The sequence below is a fragment of the Carassius auratus genome, chromosome 4 (assembly GCF_003368295.1).
Source record: "Carassius auratus strain Wakin chromosome 4, ASM336829v1, whole genome shotgun sequence".
NCBI classification, from domain to species: Eukaryota; Metazoa; Chordata; class Actinopteri; order Cypriniformes; family Cyprinidae; genus Carassius; species Carassius auratus.
In genome coordinates this window covers 24,758,777-24,781,975 of record NC_039246.1, presented here as the reverse complement: position 1 = coordinate 24,781,975, position 23,199 = coordinate 24,758,777, and the positions used below count along the sequence as shown (strand labels likewise).

Here is a 23,199-nt window from a genome sequence, read left to right as displayed (position 1 = left end):
TAACCTTACATATGGTGGTCAAAAGCAAAAATGCTACAAAATGCATATATTTGGTGAGAAAGTGTGCAATGCTAGAGAAAAATGGCATTTTTTTTTAAAACCAGCACCCCAAAATGAAACGAGTATTTTATTTCATTCAGTAAATATGATGCAGGGGAGTGTTATTCTAATATATCTGCACCCACAGTTTCATTAAAAATGAAAAATAGAAGCTTTGTTATTTAATTGTAAGTACCAGAAATATCTTGGGTAAGCTTTAAATATTATCTTGAGTAAAAAAGGTTGAGAACCACTGCTTTACCATTTGTGAATCAATGGGCTAATTTTCTGCTGCATCTTACATTTGGAAAAATGCATGCTGACTCCTAAATTCAGTATTACACAAATTGGGGTTTTAAGAAAATCCTTCTATATGACTGCAAATTCAAAGTAATGACATTTGGACCTTTTTGAAACTCCTTTTTGAAAATAATCATTCAAAAAGAGTTGACAAGCTGGAAGAGAATCTTGACACAGACCGTATAAAGGAGGGCAGAGGGAGGCTTTCACTTCTAAATTATCTCCTGCCAACAGCATGCAGGTGCAGGACTTTAATTAGCAGCACCTGCACAACACACACATGAAGATCGACCAGGCGGAAGGGGGCAAAGAAAATTGTGTTATTTCACTTGCATATTAAATTACGTTTTTGGGCCTTAATTTTAGCACTGTTGCGATTGCTATCTGCTTTCTGTCATTTGTAGTACAAGCTCAGGGTGTTGATTAAAGCATATTTTAGCACAACCATCGTGAACGCAGACATGGGAGAAGCTGCGTTTCTAATGCTTTGATGTGAATTACATCTCAAGTATGCCAGTATTCAATTAACCTTATCCTTCAAAATTCTTTTGGAGTCAGAGAGCCAGACTAACTTATTGCGCTCGTGCATCCATCTGTCTTATCTCTGAGCTGCAAGAGCTCCATTTCTCCAGCATCTTCAAAGTGCGAGACGCATCATCATCATATTACACGCTAGATTCCACTCGCCTGCCTCCAGACGTTCCGCTCTCAGTTGACAGGACAGGTGTGGAAGGGGAGGGGCGAGAATGAGAGAATGGAAAGCTCATTGGCTCGTTTCAGAATTCAGTTTGCATTTCAAAATGACTGGCCAAAAAACTAGCTTTAAAAATAACTCTAGATTTGGACGTACACTGTAATTTTTTCCGGCTTTTACGTTTCTTGTCTGTCAGATTGTGCAAGAGCCAATATCAATGGTGTTTTTTGTCAGCAGCACCACACGTGGTTAATACTCTTGTGAATCATAATTAACAGCACTGAATGAATTATTTTACATTTTCTGATATCTTGATTTTGATAGTACTATCATAATGTGACAGGAAATATGTATATTGCATATCATACAGACAAAACCCTTTAATGCCTTCTGTCAAAAGCAATTCATTTGTCTTTTGGTAAGCATTTTGTAGTTTTTGATTTAAGAATGCTGCGTCATACAGATATATATATATATATATATATATATATATATATATATATATATATATTACAATATTGCATGGCCAAAGATGCAAAGGCTTTGTTTTGATAGGGGTGACCAAGGATCGCTGTGTCAAGGTCTTTGTCAGGGAACAGTGAGCAACAGATGGCAGAGCAAATGCTAGCTCATACTGAGCCAGATTAACCACTAGAGGCTCATGTGGCCAACACCTGCAGTGGGTAGAAGTTTCCCTTTTTATATATAATATATATAATGTCCTTGTTAAGTTAAGTACTGAGTAACATTATCTATTAGAATGTTAAGTTAAGTACTGAGTAACATTATCTATTAGAATGTTAGGATTACGGATTGATTTAGATGCATGTTTATATGATTAAAGAATTGTGAAGGTGAAGTGACATTCAGCCAAGTATGGTGACCCATACTCAGAATTTATGCTCTGCATTTAACCCATCCGAAGTGCACACACACAGAGCAGTGAACACACACACACACACTGTGAACACACACCCGGAGCAGTGGGCAGCCATTTATGCTGCGGCGCCCGGGGAGCAGTTGGGGGTTTGATGCCTTGCTCAAGGGCACCTAAGTCGTGGTATTGAAGGTGGAGAGAGAACTGTACATGCACTCCCCCCACAATTCCTGCCAGCCCGAGACTCGAACCCACAACCTTTCGATTGGGAGACCGACTCTCTAACCATCAGGCCACGACTTCCCCCAATTGTTCCTTAATTTTAAATGTCTTTATGGATTTTAATATATTTTGGGGGGCAGTTGTTTGTATAATACAGAACTAATTAATAAACAGGCTGAAACAAACAAACAAACCTAAACCAATGAAAATGAGGAAAACAGTACAACAGGGGTCTACCATCTTTTTCGGCATGACATGCCATTAGTTTTTTTTGGTAAACCACTGTGCCTACCCTCCCTTCCCAATGCAATCTGTATTTATACAGTACATACATATTTTTAAATGATACGATAAAAAAAAGAATAGGCCTAATAGATTTTCATGCAAATAGTTTCTGAGGATTTATTCATTAATAGTTTTTTTTCTTTTTTTAGTTTATTCAATAACAAATAAACAATGTGACCATCCAGAACACCACTGTATGTGTGTGAGTGACAAGGCCAATGCTAATGCATTAACAGTTTAGTTTAATCACTGTTCTATTTTAATGCACTGCTTAAAATTGATGCATGCAGCCACACGCGTACACTCACACACACACACACACACACAAAACCACTACTGGCACACAGAGATCTGAGATCATGCTGTGCAAAAAGTAACAATCAGAAACTCATAATCTTGTTGTCAGCGCTGCCACGTGACTTTTATTAATCAATACGGAATTGCTACATTATATTTCTCAGCAACGAGGGGGGTAAAATCGCTGTTTTTAAGTAACTAAACTGAGACGCAGACAATTCGCTCACTCTCTCTCAAAATGGTCCTATTAAAAAAAAAATAATAATCAAGTAGTTTGTGTCACTGGATATAGCTAGCTGTCGATCATTTTCTTCACCTTACCGCTGTCTCTTTAACGTTAAACTGACGCTCCGTGTTCTGCTTCTGTGAACAATAAACCCCGCCTACTTTGATTCGATTGGTCATCTCAGTCATTTTGACATTGACAAGCGCTGCTAGATCGCTGAGGCCTAGTACGTGCAGCATTCGCGCTTGGATCCGAAGACTTGCGTAAGTTAATTCTCACACTTTAATAGTATTTATAGCATGCCAGCGATTATCCCTCTGGTGCCGTAGGTTGCCGACCCCTACAAGCTTTATTTCTCAAAAGTTTATATCTCGCAATTCTGATTTTATAACACACAATTGCGACTTTATATCACACCATTCTCATTTTAGAACTTACAATTGCAAGTTTACACAACTGTCTGATAAAAAGTCGCAATTCCCTTTTTTATTCTTCATTCAGTGGCAGAAACCTGCTTCCATACAGCCCACTGATATTCAAGATCAGAAATCTGTTAGTGTTCTGCTACACTGACTCTCTGCACATAACATAAGGGTGCTGAGTTATCCGGGAGTTCTCCTTTATCCCGGTTGGTTGACTCACCAGGCTGTTGAGGTCTGGAAGGTCAAGAGCGTAGGGCTCTGTGCTTCTCCTCTCAAACTGTGCTGTGCATGTTGCTGACTCAGGCCTGATCCCATGTTGTGTTCGCCCTCCTGAGCCGCGCTGTGCCATTGAATCCTGGCCTTTTTGAGCCACCGACCTCCAAGCCCCCATTTCTCCAGGTAGACCCGGCACAACTCGTAGTTCATAGCCGAATAGTACAGGAAGTCCAAAGCCAGGAGGACCATGACGAAAAAGCCGTAAATCCACACGCCGATGAGAGCAGTGTAGTTACTAAAGTAAAAGAAAGGATAATGATGGAAGTTAGTGTGTTGCTTATTCTCTACAAGGAAGAAAAAAAAAGAAACACGAATAATCATATCATTACAAGGAAGAATAGGCCTGATTTTCGCCTCATTTAAATCAACCGAGTAATGAAAAGAGAGGTCAGCACCCATGCAGTGGAAGTAAAATGCTGTAATTGCTTTCCACTGGCCTTTCTGATTGCTTTGGCAGGACAGTGTGCAGGTGAGGCAGACTTTGCACAGCTACCCAGTGGTTTGGGATTCTATTGAGGGATCAATTTGATCTTGAGTGGTGATATAACATTGTCATGCTTGACCTGAGTCAGGGCATGGTGACAGCCTGGCCTTTATGTCACTGCTTCATTGTTCATGTCCCATCGTGGGGCTGAAGATGAATTGATTTGTTGTGGATTAGTACTGCCTTGTTTCTCACAGAGATGCTTGACTGATTTTTCATGCATACACCTGAGGCTGTGACTTTTGCAAAGGCTTAATGTCAGAGGAATTCTTTCATTATCGGAACAGACAATTTGATCCGGATGCGTGGTTCACTTGGGAATAGTGATTAGGATGTTGCACACACAGCAGGCATCAACAGAGATGTTTCAGAAACTGCTGACGCAGGCAGCAACAGTACAATCATACATCACTTTTGTTTTTATCGAGGTATTGTGCTGATATTTTCAAATCCTTTTTTTAATACAGTCATGTCTTTTCCTAGTCATGGATGTGCTAAAATATTCAAGATTAGGAGGTGATTAAAATATAAATGCATGCCACTTAATATTTAAAAAATGTATGTATTAGAGTAAAAGTAATGTACATATTATATTAATAACTTATTAACTATATTAATAAAATAAGAGTATATTTTCTTGTAAAACATGACTGAATATTCTTTTATTTTTACACACACACAAACGTATATCTGCATAAGTTTTGAGAAAAATGCTTATTTCTAAGTTCTCTCCTTAAATATGATATTCATTTGATTTATATTCATATGTTACACTTAACAGAAAGTATGTTTTAATAAATTTGTAACTTATTAAGATACTTAATTTCTTTGAACTTTTTTCTTATCTTTTTTGCCAATTAGAATTGTTGAATATTGGAACCGTTTTATATCATCACATATTTTTCTGGCACAGGTATGAATGGGTCTTTATATATAAAAATAAAAAGCTGCCACTGCCTTTATATTTAGGGTCCCAAGCAACTGAGGAATGATATTTGCAGGTCTTTGACATCAAAAAGTTTGATTACCCCCGATTTAATGAAAAATACTTGAAATGAACCTGCATTTAACCTGTTCTGTCAGATATTTCTGTATCTTTTGCATGCATGTGGATTTAAATCTGCAGCTTTTTTGAACCGTGTTTGCATATGTCTAAGGATGGCAGACAAATTCAGGTCTGCCGCAAATAAGCAAGTCCATCTGACATCTTTCTAACCTCCCTCTCTGTCAGCTGAAGGGATAAACAAGCCATGATGATATTCAGAAGAAAGGCGTCACTCTACTGAGCTCTGGTCTGGCTCACTGCACCAGACCGGGGGTCATTTTTCAGTCTTTGTTGCTTTAACAGCCTGTGGAAAAATCTGAACGGCACTGCTAACCTTCTGTGGTCATTACAGCACAAGGAAGGCTTTCTCAACATAGCGTATGGGTCAGCACCCTGTCAGAGGAAGTTTTGGTTGGGTGCAGGCTGGCTGTGGTACGGTTTGGATGGATGGACCTGCTATGAATGAATATGTAGGAAGGATTAATCAAGGCCCATTTTTAGAAATGTGCACAGAGGGCAGATTACACTGTCTATCTTTTATCTCTTATCACCCAGTGAATTAAATAAAAAGTAGCAGAGAAAGTGCGAATGAGAAATGTTCAGAGAATCTTCAATTATTTCACACCATAGCAGCATCAGAGGTTATTTGTCAAGTTTTAGGCTGAAGAGTTTGAAATCGAGATGGACATATTGCATGCAGTTGGTATATTTACTATATGATCGTGAGGAATATGTTTAAAACAGCTTAATATTTCTGCAACTGCATATATATATTTTTAGTCACATTTTTGTGACTTAGTTAGTTTTACTTAAATGGCAGCTAATATAAGTTGACAAAAATAAAATATAAAATTTAACCAAATATTCTATTTTTGAATATTTTGCCCAAGACAATACAATCCAATATCTATTTCAGTTGTTATTTGTTTTTCTCAATATAAGTAAAATGTTTTTAAATATCTCATTAATCATATGTTTATTAATATATTAAAAAATCATTTAATTCAAGGATTTTAAAAGTCGTTGCTTAAAATATTTTACAAAATGTATATATAGGACAAACTTAATATGAACTTAATATTTTAACAACAACTTTCATGTATAAAATATTTTTTAAATGCAGTATATACCCTTATCTTTTTTTTAAATCTAGAGATTACAGTTGTTTTATTTTACTGAAACCATTTAGTGAATTAAAGATGAATCTGCATATTTTTTTTTTTATTATGTACTTATTTTTATTATATCTTCTTTTGTATTACATTCATATTTTACAATATGTTATACTTAATACAGAATTTTCCATAAATTCTTTTATATTTATTTTTAAAATTCTTTTTTTCAATTTTAGTCAGTTTTACTCAAATGGCATCTAAGTTGACTGTAAACAAACAAACATTTTTTTTTATATATATATATAAAAAATAATTCAATTAAATAATTTTTTTGACAACTCTTCATGCAAAATTTAGATAGGGGTACACCATTTGACAAATGTTTGACTCTTATGATGGCTGTTGGTTCAGAGCCCAACAAAGCAAAGTGCATGCTATCAGAACAGTTACTCACTTGTGGGCAAAGCCGTCTGAGTTGGTGGTGATGTTGAGCTGCATCACGCTCTGAAATTCAGTTTCGTTGCAGCAGTACTTGAAGGCCGTGTTGTTATGGTGACAGCAGAATATGTAGGTCTTGTTGTCTGAGAGTCGAGGGCAGTGGAAACCAAAGTGATAGCGCCCCTTGTGGTCGGAGTAAGGCTCACACACCCTGAAGTGCGCAGAGAGAGCTGCAGAGAGATTAAAAAAACAGTGCAGTATGAGGGAATAGAGCAAGTCTTTCATGGGTCGATAGAGCTGAGTGATTTCAAACAGCTCGTGATCTGATTCATTGTAGGATGAATGACTTCTGATATGTGCAAGATAGAGATTATTGGGGTGGAACAGAGGAAGAGATTTACGGAGCAGTTCTTTCATGTCTTCAGTTATTAGAGCGCTGGCTGCTAAACGCTGCCAGATTCATTAAATATGTCCTTTCTGACTTTCTGAAGTCTGTCATGTGGCACATTTCAACTCCAGAACCAAATAGCAGTGTAAAGTGAGAGTTTGTAATATCATAAGTGACATAACAAACATGTTCGTCACAAGCCAAAGTGGACAGCTTCTCAGCTCATGAACTAACTCGCTGTCAAGCAATCCTGGCACCAGTAATTGCTCAGATAATGAAGTTCACGGAGGCTCGGAAAACATTCTAATGGCAAGGCAAAGTATCTTGGCCATTCCTCTTTTTTCAATGAAAAATTCTGTGCTCATCAGCAATGTCCATAGACTAACTCTCAAAGTGCACCTGCTCATCTCTAAAGCTTCATATTGAGCTTTATGGAAAAGAAGAAAGCACTGTGCCATCATTTGCATATAGATGAGAGCTGTCTGAGAATTCACTAGTGATGAGTGGAATGGACAGGAACACTAGAGTTGGATCTCTGTGAATTTGATGGACCTCGCTGTCCATTTTTACAGTGTATTAATATTTGTGCCGGAGGCATTCTTGCTCTTAACTGTAGGCTAGAGTCAGTACTGTTGGGGAAGAAATTGCTGAGATTTTATGCACTTTAAAAAAACAACAAACTGCAGCTATATGGTTGCCAGATCTTTTTAGGTTTTATATATTAAACTTAAAATTACACTTAAAAAAGTTTTAACTGTTAAAATGACTGTGTTTTTTTTAAGCATGTGCAAGGCTTTCCTTGGGTAACTGCGTTAAAGGAATACATTTGCTGAATGTTTACTCACCATTAGGCTGTCCAAGATGTAGATGAGTTTGTTTCTGCATCATAACAGATTTAAAGAAATTTAGCATTAAATTACTTACTTACCAATGGATGCTCTGCAGTGAATGGGTGCTGTCAGAATGAGAGTCCAAACAGCTGATAAAAGCATCACAATAATCAACAAGAAATCCACACAACTCCAGTCCATCAAATAATGTATCGTGATGTTAAAACCTGTGTGTTTGTAAGAAACAAATCCATCATTAAGGCTTTTTAACTTTAAACCGTCACTTCTGGACAAAATCTGAGTAGGACTACATAACATTTCCTGAAAAAGTGAAAAAGTCCATCTGTGCATATGTCGCTCCTGATTCAGACGAGACAACTTATTCCACTGGAGAAAGGAGCATTATGGATAGAGGACATATATTTTAATACAAAGAAATTGCCAATATGATGGAATCAATAATGCAGCTTTTTACTTCACAAGATGTTTATTGATTGTGTGGTTTACTTGTGGATTATTGTGATGTTTTTATCAGCTGTTTGGACTCTAATTCTGACGGCACCCATTCACTGCAGAGGAACCATTGGTGGGCAAGTGATGTAATGCTACATTTCTCCAAATCTGTTCTGATGAAGAAACACTTATCTCCATCTTAGATGACTGGTTGGTGAATACATTTTCAGCCACTTTTCATTTCGGTGGGCTTTTTTTTTTCTTCAGTTATATCAAGGCAATTATTCTGATCACAACAATGAATGAGCAGAGAAGGATTCAAGCTTGGAAAAGACTCGCAAGAACTGGAATAGAAACAAAAACATTTAACGTTAATTGCCATGAATGGAAGTTGAATAAGCAAGGCAAAAAATATTATGACACAGGAAACAATTTAATGTTTGCCGCATTTGACCTCTCGCTAATGACCAAAACGTCCAATTACGTGAGTGCGCAGGCATACAGAGAGCCTGGTAATGATCGGAATAAATCAGCGCTGACAGGAGCGTGGGCCAGAGAGCCCTCCAGTGCCACCTTTGACACTATAAAGAGCCCAGTATTACAGGGGAAGTTATTTGGCAGTGCTCAGGCTATGTATCCATCAACCAAACAGGCAAAAAGTCAGGCAATAAGGCAAGTCTTTCATATTTGGAAAGGGGGAATAAAGAACAAAAGAAAAAGCTGGGGTGTGAAATGAAAACCACCTGTTGGAGATTATTTCGTTCTCTTTTCCACCGTGGCAGCGGGAGTATTTAAGTGTTTTTATTTTGGTACACCACATGATCAGCACCTACTATGGTTTTCTGCACTGACAGGCAACACCTCGGTTCATGCTCGGTTCATTTCACCAGAAGTAAAGTGAGAATGAAATGTGAATGTATGTGCGATGTGTCCAGGTGGACAAACACCTTTCTAACAGGACTAAAACCATAACATAATATCATGTACGACTGCCTCTTCGAGGGCTGACGTTTACCACAGAGACCATTTTTGGTGTGCACACTACAGTTAAAAAATTTGGGGTCAATCATTTTTGGATTCAATTGATAAGAAGTGACAGTAATGACATATAGATTGTTAGAAAAGATTTTCATTTCAAATAAATTATGGATTTTTAAAACATTCTATTCATCAAAAAATCCTGGGGAAAATAATATCACTGTTTTCACAAAAAATATTAAGCAGCGCAGCTGTTTTCAACATTGATAATAAAAATAAATGTTTCTTGAGCACCAAATCAACATTAGAATGATTTCTGAAGGATCATGTAATGATTCTGAAATTTCACCTTTGTCATCTCAGGAATAAATTACATTTGAAAATCTATTAAAATATAAAACAGCTCATTTAAATTGTAATGCTATTTCACAATATTACTGTTTTTATGTATTTTAATTGTGATTTTAAGTCTCACAATGTGGCTTTGTTGTTATTTGACTTACATAGACTTTTTCTCAAGCTTATCATTTTTATTGTGTACTCTTAAGGTGGAAACAGGCTTCCATAGCTTAATGTTGGTTTGGTGCTAGTCTGGTTATTGAAAGAAATATTTGGAAATAAGTGATGTAATCTTTAATGCCTTCAGCAGTCTGATAACAATTGATGAGAACATTTTAGTCTTCAACAAAATAGATATAGCAAAACATTTTAGCATGCAAAGAGCAACCCCATGGTTCATTCTTTTTAATTCAGCACAAAAATGTGTGTCAATGCAATCTGTTAATTAGCCCTGAATAAATAAAAACATTGTTCACTTGTTTATTTGTTCATTGAATAATTAAGTCACTTTTAGAGTATAAATAACTACTTTATGCTTATTTATGTTTTCAGTAAATAAACATTGTCACAACTTCAATTTCCTGGGTTTTAAGTGCAGAAGTACAGTGTTTAATTAACTGTGTTGCACATTCAGGAACGGTAAACAGAACCGAAATGGTTCATTGCATACAAAAGGCACACAAGACATTTGCTCAGAAAAAAAACAAAGATGAATAGCGAACTCTTTCATGCATATTGAAGTGAGCTCAGTCAAGAAAGCCTACTAAATGTTTTAAGGATACTGACGTTACCATAAATGGGTAGGTTTATGACTATTAACCTCAGGGAACGGCTGATTTTGGATGGGGTAGAATGCCTCATGAAGCCAAACACGAGCTGTGTGGACTCGTAAAGGTGAAAGTTCACCCTCTTGTGGGAGCTTTGGCAGATGAAGGAAGTCAGCATGTGTTTTCTGGCAGAGAGAGCAGATCTACCTGGTTGTGTTTTATAATGATGGTGGACTGTAGCTCTTACTCATTATAACTAGTTACATGACTGCAAAGAACATTCCGTGAAAGAAATATTAAATATTTACAGATGTTTGAATGAGGGCCTTGTCCTCAAGTTACTTTTTAGGTAATGGTGTCTGTCTATGTTAGAATGAACACGTCTGCACTCACTGGAGAATGGTTTATGAATGATGTGCACTATTTCTCCATGATGTTCAGCCATTAGGTTTGTGAAAAAAAAACAACTCTGTTCTCTGCTTCTTGCCGTGTTCACTTTGGGGACAGGTTTCGCTTCATTTGAGATATTTATCTCTTCTGTGTCGGGTGAGATATGGCTCAGAAGTTACATAAACAATCTCAGAAGTCTGTGTGTGAGATACTTCTGGCTCCGCTTGTCTGTTGAAATATCCTGGGGTGAGTCGTGCCACTTCAGTGTGCACTAATTTAGCATAAAAACACTCTCAATCCACTTTAAGCAGATGCTAAGTGCTTTGAAATGTTACTTTTTTTTTATTTAATTTATTTAAAAAAAAATTTACTTGATGTTTATTGAAACTTTGAACTTTTAGACAAAATATATACGAATAATAATAAAAATGTTTGTATGTGTGTATGCATCATATTTGATAAATAAGCATTTAATGGTAATTTATTATTCTCAACAAAATTATTTTCATTGCATTTTTTTAGTCAAAAACAGCCCCAATATTACATGTACAAATAAATAGAAACTTTTATGCAAATATACATACATTCTACAATTCAAAAGTTTGTGGTTGATATGACTTTGAAATTCTAAGGTTGCTTTTATTTGTAAAAATAAATAAATAATCACAGTAAAAACAGTAATATTGTGAAATAATATTACAATTTTAAATAAATGTTTTCTGTTTTTATATATCTTAAATAATTTGATTTTTTTTCAGCCTTTTGAATTTTCAGTGTCATATGTATCCTTTAGGAATCATATATATGCCGAGTTGGTGCTCAAGATTTCTTATTATTTTCATTTTTGAAAAAGGTTGTACTGTTTTTTTGTGGAACCCATATATCTGGACTTTTTTTTAAAAATAAATGAATTTAAAAAAATAAAAAACTATCATTATAAATATCTTTTACTTTTATCAATTTAATGCATTTTTGTTGAATAAAAGTATTAATATCTTTCCAAAAAAAATAAAAAAATAAAATGGATCCCAAACTTTTGAATTGGAGAATAAACATACAGTATATATAGTGGAATAATGCTGTACAGTCAAATATGCAAGAAAGCGCTAGTCTCCTGAATTATACATAACTTAGCGCTTTAAGCTCGCTTACAAAGTTTGGGAATTGCTCTGTGCAAACTGCATTCAGGCGATCCTTTTGGCCATTATTGGGCAGTTAACTGATTTGCATAATTCCTTTAGTGAATCGGGTGCTGAAACAACACAAACAGCATTTGTAAATAAACGGCTATCAACAGGCACAGTTCATTCTTAGTGAATCCCCCCTTGAGTAAGGTACATCTTGAAAAATTACAGAGTGAACGGGGCTACAAAAGAAAAGGTATGTGTATAAATTTTCCCCATATATTTTTCCAAATATTTCTCTCCGTCTCCTACATCATGTAACAACAGCACAGTCTTCGGAGCTCGATCCAAACACACATCTGTCATGGCCTGGCCTTTAATATAATGGCAGAATCAGGCTTGAGGCTCTTGTACTGGCTGTTTGTCTTACGGGAAATGTGGATGTAGGTATTGAATTAATCTTAGGGCCATTTGATGAAATGTTTGGCGAGATTCTATTGCTTTGCATGAAGATTTCCATTTAGTGAGTTTTGCTGGGAGTTGAGGAGTAAAAATGTAGATTAGATTCAGTTGGACGTGAGTTGGATGCAAATTGTTGAACCAGAGATTTATCAAAAAGTCAGAAAAGACTTTCAGTACAGATGAGATCATTTGAATGACAGATTTGCCAGAATAAACCATGTATGAACTCCACAGCTTTCAGTATGTGATTGGATCTTCGTAATAAAGACAATTGTTATTTAAACAAAAATTAGAATAGCCTATACAAATACAAATACAAATCTTATTTTATAAATCAGGTTTTTATGATCATTTATTAATAAAAGAATTGCATCCATTAACTGCTTTGTGGGTCCCCAAACAACCACAACTATATATATATATTTATTTATTTATTTATTTATTTATACACACACACACACACACACACACAAACACACAGACACACACATAGATGGGGAGTTTATTTGCTAAAACAGATAACCCCATTTTTTTTAATAAAAAAATATTTTTGTTTTATGTTATCATGTTTATATTGTTTATACAGTAGCTGTATTTCTTTTTTTTTTTACTGCAGTTTGAGATTAATTGGACTGCAAAATGAAAACACGTGATTTTAAAAAATGGTTACTGGAACAATGTTTGTTTTTGCTAATTAACTCTTCATATATGAACACACACACAAAAACACACACTACATGTATTAATTTTTAATTTTAATTATTTAATTTAATAAAAAAAAGTAGCTTTTTGGAACTGCTACACAAATAGTAAATAAACCTTTTTGGACGTTTTCGTTTATTTTGCACATACTAGATAGCCTTTTATTTGCTTTCAGTGACTTTACCCTCTGTGCATGTTTGATGCTTGTCTAAGTAATCACTGCACACTTTGCCGGCCAGAAAGAACAAATAGGCCAGTCTTAAATGACTCATGTTGAGTAATCAGTCCAAATGCAGTCATTAGTAACTGAGAAAGTCAAAGTTGAATAAGAGTTTCTGCCAAGTCTGATCCTTAAAATTGTGACTCATTCTGCAACACATCCAAGTCATGACATCTGAAAGCATGTGCCTGACTGAGATTGTGTTCTAATGTAAAACGCAGAAATAATATAAATATGCAACACCTGTTTGATCTGGACTTACCTGCAGTGGACAGCAGGATAAAGATGACGGCCAGGGTGTTGAAGGACCAGCGGCCGTTCATGGTCATCTCTCAGCCCTCATGAAGAATGTCAACACACACTCATTTCTCACCGCCTGGTGGTCATTTTATTCTGCAAACTCTGGAAGAAAACGCACACACGCACACACACACACACACACACACACAATATACAGGTGTTTAAACTGTTCCAAAATTAAATGTAAAACAGCTTATGCATTTTGTGAACAAAGACATCTGTTGGGCTTGAGTTACACATGCAATTACTGATAAGATGGAGCTACAGCTGGCGTTACACCGATCCTTTCATTATTGCTGTCAAAAGGGAACTCTTGAGAGATTAATGATGAAATTTGAGATTTGAGAATATTGATGAAGGGGTTTCTTGGTTTGAAAAATACCACCAATATGCGCTCATGACAAATAGATACAGAATGTTGCAAGGGATTAAATGCGATAATTCCTTATTGATGATTCTGTCCGTGCTTGTCTCTGCATGGGCTCTCTCTGATGAAAAGCACATTTTTTAACAGAGCAATATGAATAAAGCTCTCCAGTCCCAACACAATATATCAAATCGAATCTGTCTGTCTAAAGCCTTTTCAAAGCCTCCATATCCTCCCGAATCATGGTGCAGCTGTCGTGAGACACATAGGAAAAGATATAAGATGTGCCAAAGAGGGTGTGTTTGGAATAGAATACTAACATACGTGCTACTGGAGGCCATGCAGTAACTGCATACTGTGTGTGTGTGTGTGTGTGTGTTGTATATGGTCAGAGCCATGGTCTTGTGGTTATTACATCATGCGCACAATGTGGGCATGAGCGCAAATCAGGCTTATGTATTTTCCTATTACTATTGCAGTTTTTATTTGTAAAACAAAATAGATAATAGAAAATACTTAATTTAATGATCATAAATTAATATTGGCTAATTTAAATACTACAGATGTATATATTTTAAGATATTCATTTAATAATTGTTAATAATTATTTAATTTTTCCATTACATTTGTTTTAGATTTTGTAATGAATCATTTATTTTAATTGATTATTAATTTTAAAAAAAATTCCCCATTTGATTTATTCAAAAGGAGAAATGTTCTAATGTTTGTCAGTCCACTCAATCAATCAAGTTCAGATTTATCTCTTATTGCCTCGTGGGCATCATTTCAAATTTTCAGATATTTTCTTGCGTGTGTATTTATTAAGATTGATTAAATGTTATAAATTTATTAGAATAACTGTAATTCATTTGTAAACTAAACTGTTCAATAAATATTTACTCTAATGACCAATTATTAATTTAATAATCAAATTTATTAACTGATTCTTATTTGTTTTAAATCACTTGATCTAGTAAAATGAGAAAAAAACTGAAGTTTACCACTCCAGTCAGAAAACTTGAAATAAATAAATAAAATCACTATCATTTATGGTTTATTTGTCATTGCCTGCTTGTGTTGTACTTAAATATAAAGTCAAGTCAAGCATATTGTATTCTGGACCAATCTATCCTGGCAAATTTGATCTAATGTTGTAGGTCATGCAGGCTTCTCATGCATACAGAAACTTCACTACGGTGTACAGTATGTGTTCTACATGATGCAAAAGTAGTGAAAGCAGTATGCTATACAGTACCCAGAGACTATATCAGGATGCTGAAAGGGGCTGACAGGAGGACCACATGGAATAGATGCATGTGACCTACCTAAGACAGAGATCTTCATTCAGGAAGAGAGGAAATATGTCCCTTAAGCACAACCAACTACTGGTTAGATGGAGCTGCACTGCATAATGCATGTGTTGATGTGTGCTTGGTGTGTGTATATGTGTGTGTGCGTGTGTCTCCAGATATATATTTGTCATCACTCTTTCTTATCTTTCTCTGTGTGTAGTCAGCATGTCTGTGTTTGGTTTACAGCTACATTCGCTCAAAGCTGTCCGTCTGTCATAACACGTCACCATGCCAATCCGCCTCTGTCACCCATGCAGGCCTCTGAATGGCTTGTTGGCAGTAGGAAACACTCCCTCTTGCCAACATGAAGAAAACAAATCACACACAGTTACACACACACACACATACCAGAAGCAAATAACGTGTATCCATATGCATTCTTTTTCAGATAAGCCTATGGCACTGATAAACACACCCTAAAATATTAGCTTCCAGACATATCTATTTGATTTCAAAACTCCTGGTAACAGGTAAGGTATGTTTGTTTGTATCCAGTGTGGAAATAATCGAATAATCAGTAATCAACACTGTGTGTTATTATATTTCCTCATGTTTTTACAGAAATCATATATTACTGTGAAGTTACAGAATCATATTGTGCAAAAAAAACCAAAAAACAAAACAAACAAAAAAACACCCTTGAGTCTCAACAATCAGATTTCCCTCTTTTTCTGAATTCCAGATGAGATTTACTCCGTTATTATGCCTTAAGTCAAAGCTGATGTCTTCATATCTTAATCGTATAAAGAAAGCAGCTCTGTTTGTGTTTATTGTTGCTTTAATACTCCGCCGAGGTCTGAGGAGATACCGGACATCTGCTGTGCGGCTCAGATGAAACCAAAGTTGCACTTTTACATGCTAAAAGCAGAAAACAAAAAACATACGGTGGGAAAAAACACTGTCCTACGCACATGCAAACAGCTTTAGTGTTACCGTGGAAACTCAGAGGCATTCAGAAAGTGTGTGAGGAATGAAGAGACAGTTTAGCCAAAAAGGAAAATGACATAATTGTTTGCTCACCCTCATGGCGTTAAAAAACCTATATGACTTGTTTCTTTTTTGTAACAAGGAAAAAATATTTTGAAGACTGTTTCAAGACTGTTTTGTCCACAGGAAAAGCCTGTGGAGTTTTGTATAGTGAAAACAAGACAAGACAAAACAAACGATGACAACAACAACAACAACAAGAACAATTTTTTTTATTCTGCCTTGTAAATAAGAAAATTAGTATTACATATGTTTTATATATAATGTTAATATTTATTTATATATATTCATTTAGATTTATACATATTTAAAATATGATATGCTTAATTATATGATATAAATTATTATTAATATTATAATATTATTTAATAAATTCAAATTATTAATTTGATTTTAATAATCATACTTAAATTTATAGCATATTAATGAATAATAATGTATTTACTTATATATATATATATATATGATATTACTGTAATAATTATAAATTGTATAATAATTTAATTAATAATTTATTAGAATATTTTAATTACATTTTCAATTATTAACTTGATTAATGTATAATGATAATTAATTTATTGATCAATTATTCTTAATTATTTATTCTTAAAGAAAATATTTTGAAGAATGTTGAAACTCCTTTTCCCCCATACAATTTAAAAAGTTTTTCAAAATATCTTATTTTTATTATGCTTTGTAAAATGAATATTAAATATATTTTATATATAATATCAATATATTAATTTATTTATAATATATTCATATTGATGTAAATATTCTACATATTCTACATATACATATTTTATATATTATGATGCTTAATTTATTATAATTATAATATTCTTTAATAAATCAAAATTATTAATGTGATTTAATAATTATATTAAAATGTTATAATTAAATATTATACTAATAATATGAATTTATCATATATATGATATTACTTTAATAATTATAAATGGTCAATTATTAACTTGATTTAATAATGATAATACATATTTGACTTATACATTTATGATCAATTCATTTTTTCCATAAAAAAATGATATTTTGAAGAATGTTTGAACAGTTTTTGTCCATACAGTGAAAAGCAGCGACATTCAAAAGAATATTGTACAGACATATTTTAAGAACAAACAGAAAATAAAAAAATATTTTACCTAAATTTTATATTATAATTCTTTACAAAACAAGATTTAAAAAAGATCTTCTTTTGGTATCAGGTGTAGTACTTTGAATAACTCTTGTTTTACAGGTGAAAATCTGACCAAGTTTTCCATATTTTCAGCAAAACTGAAAACACAGAACGATACATTGTGTTCCTCAGATGGATCAGTCCCTCAGAAACAGAAGTGTGGTGCATATGGCTCTGAAATCTCTGACATTTGTGTCCAAATCTACTAACAGTGGCTCTCCTGGCAGTACATCACATAGCGCTTCACAGAAGAGTGTGAAGGACTTTCTTCTCCCCGAGCTACACTGCACTGTGTTTATCAATCCCCTCCGGACCCTTGTGCATGTGTGAAAATGTAGGAGAGAATGTCTCTGAGCAAACGAGAACTCACCAAATTCTCCTAGAGCTGCGCTGAAGTCATTGTTCCTCTCTGAAGATCAATTCATATTTATATTCATATGCTCCTCCACACACCCGCTGCCTCTGACTATTGAATAATAGAGTAGCTACTTTCTAATTGTTTGTGAATGTTCTGTCGCTAGTTCATTTTTTATCACAGAATGCTTTGTAAACTAATGTCAGTTTAGAGGGAAACAATGCCAGACTGTGAGAAAATTCAACATCATCCTTTGAGACAAGTTCCTTTCTGTTCTTTTGGTTTCAAGGGGAGTTTTTTGACAGAATTGGGTAGGGGAGGTCCGCGATACCTGAAGAGAGGTAGGCCTATGTGTTAGCGTCCCCATTCATCTCAGTGGCATTTTTAGGTGCAGGACTCCCAGACGTAGCAGACAAATAAAGAATATGTATATGCTTGCAAAGAATACATCTACTTCTTAATGTCTGTCTATGGAGAAAGATGCTTTTTTTGCTCAGAAAATGCTATAGTTGGCATCTGCAGTTGCTAACAGGAGCATGCTAACTAGCCAAACTTGTTGGGTAAAGTGCCTGATCTGACTGGTCAGACTCTCTAGAAGTTCATTTTAAAAGAAAATGAATGTAAAAGCACTGAATTCTAGAGTCAGTCACTATATCAAGATTTTGGATCATTTTGCTCGTTAAGTCTGACTGATATTCTCAGAGGTCTCTGAAATGTGCATGAGAGGGATCTGGCACACAAAAAGAGCCTCTACAGTGCTCAATGCTCACTACCCGAATGCACTATTCATATTCAAAAGCACCGCAGGACCAAATGCAAAGTCATACAGAATTTCAGAATGTCCCTCAATTCATGGTCTTTTGCTTTCTGCCTGGAAACTGTAAAAAACTTCCATAAAGTCAAACATGAAGTTAGCTGTCCAGCTCACAAAAAGCAGTTCATTTTAGTAAATGGAAATCTATGAGGTTAATGGAAAATGATTTTTCGAAATGTTCGATTCTTACTTTTATGCTGCGTCCAGGGATTAATGTGTTGGGATGAATTGAGAATGTGTTGAACACTGAGGAGAGGGACGGGTACATTTAGATAACATGAACTAACGTCATTAGCACTGCAGATGGTACAGTCTGTTCTCTGCTCATCCCCATAGTTACCATCAATACCCCTTACCTAAAACCACAAAGAATGGCACAGGGATAAGCACCTTCAAACACCTTAGACACCAGACAACTGGCATTGTTGTGTTCTGCTTTGAATTAACTCTCTGCCAAAGCTTTATATTCTAATAACAAAATGACTGTTGTTGTAATATTAATATATATATTAATATATATATATATATATATATATATATATATATATATATATATATATATGTATGTATGTATATATATATATATATATATATATATATATATATATATATATATATATATATATATATATGTATATGTATAGTTAGTTAGTTTTATATTATTAAAATATAATAATTGTATAAAAATAATAATAATAATAATAAAGATGAATCTATACAATTATACGTTTTTAATGAAGTGGCTTATTGATGGGAAAACAATCTAAAAATCAGATTAGTCTGGAGACAGTACGGCCGTAAGTAATATTACTACTACTACCTACTAATTATTATTATTGTCAATTTTGTTATTGTTTAATCATCATTTTCATTATTATTAATTATTATTAGTGACTATTATTAGTGACTATTATTAGTGATATTTTATATATTACCATGATCCTTTGAAATATACAATATAAATTGTTTTAATATTATTAAAATAAAGCTTGTCTGTATTAAAAGTAAAGATGAGACACTAAAATGAACATAATGAATAAATTATTATTATATATTTTATATATTGATAACCTAATTCGTTTTTATAGTTATACTTATAAAATAACTTGTTGTTGTTTTTATTATTACATTAAAATGTACTTTATTATAATTAAATATGATTATTTTAATGTTATAAAAATATATTGTGTGTAATAATAATATAATTATTCATTAAAAGGTTTTATTGAAAAAAAGTAGCTGGGGAGAATATGATAATAAATTGGTTGCTTTATTATGACCAGCTTTTGAGCCTATATGTTTTTCAGTCATAAAGGTTGACAGCAAATAGCTTTTATCTCCCCTCTTTCTCTGTCCATTTACCCAGTTCTCGTTCCAATTAAGCCCTCTTGTTTTTCTTTGCAGTGTTACTAAAAAGCTCTTTTATTGTTCCTCTGTGTCAGTTTTTTGCTGTAGTGTGAGGATGATGTCTTTAAGCGACTCTGATGGTCCTGTGTGTACATCATGAACCCGAGGGAAGACTTACCTGCAGTGTGATCGACTGCTCTTAGCTTTAAGCTTCTAGTGCCTCAGGCGGATCGGTGTTTAAAGCAGAGCATCAGGTGTAAGACTTGGAAGGACTCAGAGAAATTAGAAAATTTTTGTCTTTCAAGTCATGTATTCAAAGCATACAGAGACATCCAGAGCAGGTTGTTTGTAATTGAGAAGAATCTCCTTTTCTCTGTGAAAGGCAGATAACCAGTGCTCCTGGGGCAAAAGGGGGCTGAAATATGGCTCTCATTAAAACTAGCCCCTTTGTTCTCCTGCTAAATGTATTTCTCACCTCAGAGAGATGACGTGTCGAGACTAAAATTAGGAGCCTAAATTTGGCTTCTGATTCAGAGAGAACATTTTCTAGACAGTGTTTCCTAAATAATAATGTCACATTTCTGAATTTAAACTTTGGGATTTAAGAAGCCTTTAACCCCATGCTGGACATTCAGGTAGAGTCACAAAAACTGAACCTGGGCTGAGGTGATTGCTTTCCAGGGATGTGCAAATTAAAGATCAGCAGTTGATATTTAATATTATTACTTTATGAAATTCTTGATTCTGATTGTTCAGTCACAGAATTCAGAAGATATTTCCTAATATTTGCTGTTGTCCATGGCAATGTTGTTTATCAGAGAGCAGATCCGGGTAACATCACTAACTGTATAGTGCAGGGTTGTTATTGTTCCTGAAAATAGCATTAAAAATACTTTTTTTGCAATTGAAATAAAGTTTAAATAGAATATAAATATTATATGGGAAACTTAAGTGAAAAAATAAAAACATTACCTTAAGCAACTAACTGGGAAAACGTTTGCAATTACTAAAACTGAAATAAAAAAAGAAATATAAATACAAATGTAAATTTTTTTACAAAGGCACATAAAAAAATCATTAAAACATTTTTTTTATCTACATAGAATAATATATAGGTATGATAATGAAATATAATATAGCATTAATTTATATACAATGCATGTATTTAAGAATATATACAATTAGTAATAGAATTAATATTTCATGTCAGGTACAGTATATCGCACAGTTTTTTCCCCCAACTGAATGTTTATTATCCCCTAATTGAATTAAGTTTTAATATTTAGCTTTGAAACATTTAAAAAAATTATTAAAAACTATTTAAATTAATTGAAGAAAATAGTTTATAAAAATAACATATATATATATATATATATATATATATATATATATATATATATATATATATATATATATATATATAAATAAAATTACAAATAATATCTATATATATTACTTATATTATATATTCTATATTTTTTTAATTATTAAAATGAATAATTGAATCCCAAACCCAAAAGCTTAGAGCAGTAGTATTCTGGTCATGTTGACACTAGATGTGTCTGATCGAGCTGTGAGGGTTTCGGTGGCACTCTTTAAAAACCAGCTCGAGGACTCCGAACAAAATCACTCATCACTGCTCAGCTGAGGACGCATTCTAATAAACTAAAGTATGCTCGAGTACACCAACTGACATCCCAACCTCTCACAGACAAGAGAGCTGTCAAACACACACAGGCTCGCACACAGTCTGTAAAGTAACAGAGGTGGGGAACCCAGTTAGTAGCAGTGAATTGCTGCTGGGATGCTTCTGTCATCAACAAATACACACAGAGGCTGAATGGATGCCCATCTGCTGTTGACTAAGACTAAGTTCTTTACATCGTAAAAACAAGAAATTCGCTTGTTTCCAAGTTACCATCTCTCTAGATGTTTCCTTTCCAGTGCCGAGCAAAAGGGAATTTCAGACATTTAGGAAATCCAAATAATTAGCAGTTCCTCTTTAACCTGTCTAATTATGTAAAGCTTGAAGCACTGATGTATTGATATACATATCCATTCCCACAATATTCCACATTAGCTCAAAACAGTCAACCTCTTCACCCAATCAATACTCAGAAATATCAATAACGTACCGCAACTTTGCCTGTGAGTTCAATAAAACCAAAAGGTCTGTTCCAAGTTCAGCACATGTGATTCAAACATTTGGCTGCGCTTTTTTGAAAACAGAAAGAAAAACGCGTGTTTTTTCGTTAATGAGAAGCAGAGTCAGTCTTACCTCTTTCTGTGTCTTTCTCTCTTGTAGAGCTAGTTTGCCTGATGTTATAGCATGTTGAATGAGGCTCTCTGATGGAGTACGGCATAAACACACAGGTACACACTCATCCTGCTGTTTCCACTGAGTTCAGCCTGTCATCGGAAAGAGAAGATGAACGGAGGTAAAGGGGAGGAGAGGAAATACGCACTTCTGCCCTCTACCTTCCATGTGCTGGGTCCCTGCACTTAAACTGAGCACAGACAGAGCGAGCAAGAGAGTGAGAGAGAGGCAGAGGGAGGGAGGTGTGTTTGTGTGTGTGTGTGGGTGTGGGTAAGGTTTTGCCTATATTGAGAGGATAGTAAAACCTGAAATCACCTACATTGTGAGGAGCAGTCAAAGGTCCATGTCCATGGGAAAAACATGCAAAATGTTTTCAATTTCAAAATGCAGAAAATATTTTCAGTTCTTGAAGTACACCCCCCACCCAAGAGTTTACATAATGAGAAAAATTAAACAAGAAATGAATGACTAAATGAATTAACAAATAAAAAAGTAATTAATTTTAGAAAATGTATTTCAATTTCATGCAGCAAACATTCAAAATCGATTTAATAATTTTGTAAAATCATTCAGTTTTTCTGTTTTTATTGTGCACAATATAGCGCTAACATATTGGTCATTATTACGTTTTTTAATTTACTTGAATTAGCCCATATTAGATATGTGTCTACGTATTAGATATTTCATTATGCATGGTCATTTTGGGCTGTTTTTACTTTTGCCATGAACTAATGCTCAAAAGTTCATTTTGAAAAACACTACTAACTAATGAATAGCCATTTTTCATAGTGC

At 34.3% G+C, this 23,199-nt stretch overlaps 1 protein-coding gene across 2 annotated transcripts in view; it reads right to left on the bottom strand.

Annotated features, from left to right (window-relative positions):
- Window positions 1-22,561, bottom strand: part of LOC113063830 (protein shisa-like-1a) — a 28,561-nt gene extending 6,000 nt beyond the window's left edge. Inside the window, exons 1-4 of one of the 2 annotated variants that reach the window (XM_026234196.1) lie at window positions 22,369-22,558; window positions 13,636-13,775; window positions 6,737-6,950; window positions 3,583-3,873 (exon numbers count right to left, since the gene is read on the bottom strand). In XM_026234196.1, the coding sequence (XP_026089981.1) occupies window positions 3,583-3,873; window positions 6,737-6,950; window positions 13,636-13,702 (572 nt within the window). In that variant the 5' untranslated portion in view covers window positions 13,703-13,775; window positions 22,369-22,558. Of the gene's footprint in view, window positions 1-3,578; window positions 3,874-6,736; window positions 6,951-13,635; window positions 13,776-22,368 lie in introns of those variants that run through there. The other variant, XM_026234187.1, reaches the window with a different exon arrangement.
- Window positions 22,562-23,199: the final 638 nt, after the last annotated feature.